This window comes from Eimeria mitis, genomic scaffold (assembly GCF_000499745.2).
Source record: "Eimeria mitis Houghton genomic scaffold, Emh_scaff688, whole genome shotgun sequence".
NCBI lineage: Eukaryota > Apicomplexa > Conoidasida > Eucoccidiorida > Eimeriidae > Eimeria > Eimeria mitis.
This window is the reverse complement of record NW_013574985.1, coordinates 3,273-7,005: the sequence shown is the minus strand read 5'-3', so window position 1 is coordinate 7,005 and position 3,733 is coordinate 3,273. Positions and strand designations below refer to the sequence as shown.

At 59.6% G+C, this 3,733-nt stretch overlaps 2 protein-coding genes across 2 annotated transcripts in view; both read right to left on the bottom strand.

Annotated features, from left to right (window-relative positions):
• The window catches only part of EMH_0019770 (uncharacterized protein), a gene marked incomplete at both ends in the record, with an annotated part of 4,201 nt that extends 2,246 nt beyond the window's left edge, over positions 1-1,955 (bottom strand). Inside the window, one exon of the mRNA XM_013501433.1 lies at positions 178-1,955. Within this exon, the coding sequence (XP_013356887.1) occupies positions 178-1,955 (1,778 nt within the window). The remainder of the gene's footprint in view (positions 1-177) is intronic.
• A 127-nt stretch (positions 1,956-2,082) lies between these two features.
• EMH_0019760 (uncharacterized protein) overlaps positions 2,083-3,733 on the bottom strand; it is a gene marked incomplete at both ends in the record, with an annotated part of 3,924 nt that continues 2,273 nt past the window's right edge. The window contains one exon of the mRNA XM_013501432.1: positions 2,083-3,733. This exon is cut by the window's right edge and continues 2,273 nt beyond it. Within this exon, the coding sequence (XP_013356886.1) occupies positions 2,083-3,733 (1,651 nt within the window).

The window sequence follows — 3,733 nt, the reverse complement described above, 5'->3', positions numbered from 1 at the left end:
TGCTGCTGCTGCTGCGGAAGAAACGGGCCGCTCATGAGCTCCCTGCTGCTCCTGCTGCTGCAGCTGCTGCCGCAGTGCTGCTGCTGCTGCTGCTGCTCGCGGTGCTGCTGAGTCGTCCTGGGCTGCGAGGGTGCAGCGCAGCGCAGCAACTGCAGCAGCAAACTCTGCTGCTGCAACAGCTGAGCAAGGGGCAGCAGCAGCAGCAGCAGCAGCTGCTGCTGCTGCTGCCGCTGCATCCGATGCCTTCGAATCATCGATGACGCTGCTGCTGCTGCTGCTGCAGGCCATCGAGTATGGGTTTGCTGCTGCAGTGGAGTAGCAGCAGCATTAGCAACATTTGCTGCTGCTGCTGCTGCTGCTGCTGCTGCAGTTGCTGCTGCAGCATTTTGTTCGAATCCAGTTTTATGTGTAAGGAGTGTATACGGATGATGCTGAGTGTTATTTGCTGCTGCTGCTGCTGCTGCTGCTGCAGCAGCAGCAGCAGCAATAGATCTCTGTCCTGCATGATACTGCTTCTTGTCTTCGCTTGTCTTCGGCTGTCTCCGCAGCACCTGCTGCAGCAGCTCGCTGCGGGGTAGCTGTGCTGCAGCACCACTCTCAACACTATGCAGCAGCAGCCTGAGCTGCGTTTCTTTTTGTGTATCTACGCCTGCTTCTCCTGCTGCTAATGCTGCTTCGGTAGCATCAGCAAGAAGCCTCTCTGCTTGTGAGCTGCTGCTGCTATACATGCTGCTGCTGCTATCCCTGCTGCTGCTGCTGCTGCTGCTGCTGCTGCTGTTACTGTCTTCTGTTTTTTTTGTTTTTCTCTCGAAACCTAAACGCACATTGATAGCCAGGGCCTTGGCCGTGTGGTAGCCGTATGTAGCCACCTTAAATCTTTTTTTTATTTGTCTCCTTTCCTCATAAAAAGAGCCAATCCAGCTCTTTTGTGTTCTATCGAAATAAACACCCTTCATTGGCCGCATCTCTTCACTCCAGTCCTCTATATATATATTATTATTCTCCATGTTGCTGCTGCTGCTGCTGCTGCTGCTGCTGCTGCTGCTGATACGGCTGCTGCTGCTGATCATCGGGGTGGGGGTGGTCGTGGGGGTCGGGGTTGTTGTTGCTGTGCTGCAAGAAACGGGAGACGGAGTGCTGCTGCTTGCTGCTGCAGCAGCAGCAGCAGAGGGGAGGGAAGTGTTGCTGCTGGGGGCGGGAGAGGGGGTGGTGGGGTTGCTGCTGGGGGTGATGCTGCTGCTGCTGCTGCTGCTGCTGTTTAAGCTGCTGTTCAGGCTCATGCTCATACTTGTTGTGTTGCTGCTGCTGCTGCTGCTGTTCATGTTGCTGCTGTTGCTGCTGCTGCTGCTGCTGCTGGTACAGGGCAGCGATGTCTTCGATGCCGATACACACACAGAACCCACACGCGGAACAGAAACACCACAGCCAACACTGCTGCTGCTGCTGCTGCTGCTGTTGCTGCTGCTGCTGCTGCAGGGGTCCCTTGGGGATGCACAGCCTGGGGGGCCCCCAAGGGCCCCCAAGGGGGCCCCCTCCCCAGCCACATTGAACGCAGCTAGCTGCCGCGAGCTCTCATCAACCGAGGAATTCTGCTGCTGCTGCTGCTGCAGCAGCAGCTGTTGCTGCTGCTGCTGCTGCTGGTGCTGCTGCTGCTGCTGGCGAGGGGGCCCGTCTAGGCTGCTGGGGGGCCCCGGAGACAGCAGCATGCCCTCAGCTGACCCCCCCGCCCCCTCGCTGCTGCTGCACAAGGAGACAGCTGTCCCCGCAGCAGCAAACTGCAGCAGCGGAGCAGCAGCAGAGTCGCTGCTGGGGGCCCCCAATCCCTCTCGGGGCCCAGCTCCTGCTCCTGCTGCTGCTCCTCCTCTCTTTCTTAAGGGCCCACAGCTCTCCCCCTCCTCACCACACACAGAAGGGGGGCCCCCCCCTCGATGCCTGGGGGCCCCCAGCCGTTTCATTCTTGCTGCTGCTTTTTCTGTCTGCTGCAGTCCGAATGCTGTTGCTGGCGAGTTGCTGCAGGAGCTCGGTACGCCAGCAGCAGCAGCAGCAGCAGCAGCAGCTACTGCAGCAGCAACTGCAGCAGCACTACCACCCACAACAGGAGGAGCCAGGTGCTGCTGCTGCTGTTGCTGCTGCGGGGCTGCCTTGGTAACACCCTTTGGCTCGAGGCTGCTGCTGTCTGCTGCCTCTGCTGCGTGCAGCCCCTGCTGCTGAGTCTGTGCTGCCATCGGACCCTAGGCCTTCATCTTCTGCTGCTGCTGCTGCTGCTGCTGCTGCTGCTGCTGCTGCTGCTGCTTCTTCTGCTGCTGCTGCTCGCAGGGCCCTGCTCTGCTGCACCGCTCGAGTCCTTCTGCTGCAGCGACGCAGACCCCAGTGGGCCCCCAGCTCAGCAGCAGCATCCTGCATGTGGTTGGGGGCCCCCGGGGCCCCTGTGTTTGCTGCTGTGCTGCAGGCAGAGGGTGTTCCCTGCTGCTGCTGCTGTTCTCCTGCTGCTGCTGTTGCTGCTGTTGCTGCTGCTGCTCTGCTGCTGCTGCTGCAGCAGCTCACACTGCCGCAGTGGCAGCAGTGCGGAGACACCTCAAAGTCATCGAGGAGGGCCCCTGCAGCATCGACACAGAAATCTGCTGCTTCTGCTAGTACCCCTTTCTGCTGCTGCTGCTGCTGCTGCTGCTGCTGCTGCTGCTGCTGTTGCTGCTGCTCAGCAGCAGCAAAGGGAGACACTTGGGAAAGGGGAGACGCTTGCTGCTGCACTGCAGCAGCAGCAGCCTCGCCCGCCTCTGCAGCAGCAGAAACGGAGACAACGTTTGCTGCAGCAGCATTGTCTCCTCTAGCAGCAGACATGCATGCACCCTCACGGTCTACAGGATGCTGCTGCTGCTGCTGCTGCTGCTGCTGTTGCTGCTGTTGCTGCTGCTGCTCCGCCGACCCGCTAGCGGGGCATCCATGCCCTTCGGATGATTCTGTACAAGTTGCTGCTGCTGCTGCTGCTGCTGTTGCTGTTGCTGCTGCTGCTGCTGCTGCTGTTTCTTCTGGGCTTGGCAGAGAAAATGTGTGGCTGCACTTTGGCGTAGCCGTTTGAGGGTCCCTGCTGCTGCTGCTGCTGCTGCTGCTGCTGCTGCTGCTGCTGCTGGTGAGGGGCCCCTCGAAAGTCACAGACCCTCGGGGGGCCTCGTATATGGCCAGTCTGTCTTTGAGCTGCTGCAGCTGCTGCAGCTGCTGCTGCTGCTGCAGCACGAGGTATTCATTGTGAGCATGCTGCAGCTGCAGCAGCAACTGGGCCTCTTGTTGTCTGCATTCCTGCTGCTGCTGCTGCCGCAGCAGAGTCAGTTTCTCGGTTGCATCTGCTGCTGCTGCTGCTGCTGCTGCTGCTGCTGCTGGTGTTGCTGCTGTTGCTGCAGCAGGACCCTGCAGCAGCAGAGCAGCAAATATACAAATGTAAGGAGAAAGGGCCTGAGGCAGTCCCTCCAGCTCTGGGCAGCGTAGCTTTGCTGCTGCAGCAGCCCAGCAAGAACTCTCATGCTTTCTGCTGCTGCTGCTGCTGTTGCTGCTGCTGCTGCTGTTGCTGTTGCTGCTGCTGCTGCGGATGGGGGACAATGAGGAAGCAGACACAACAGCTGCTGTTGCTGCTGGCTCGCGCATTCCTTCAGTTGCAGCAGCAGCAGCAGAATTTGTTGTTGTTGCTGCTGCTGCTTCTGCATCTTCCTGCGGGATTTCACTTGCGGATGTTTGTTCAACA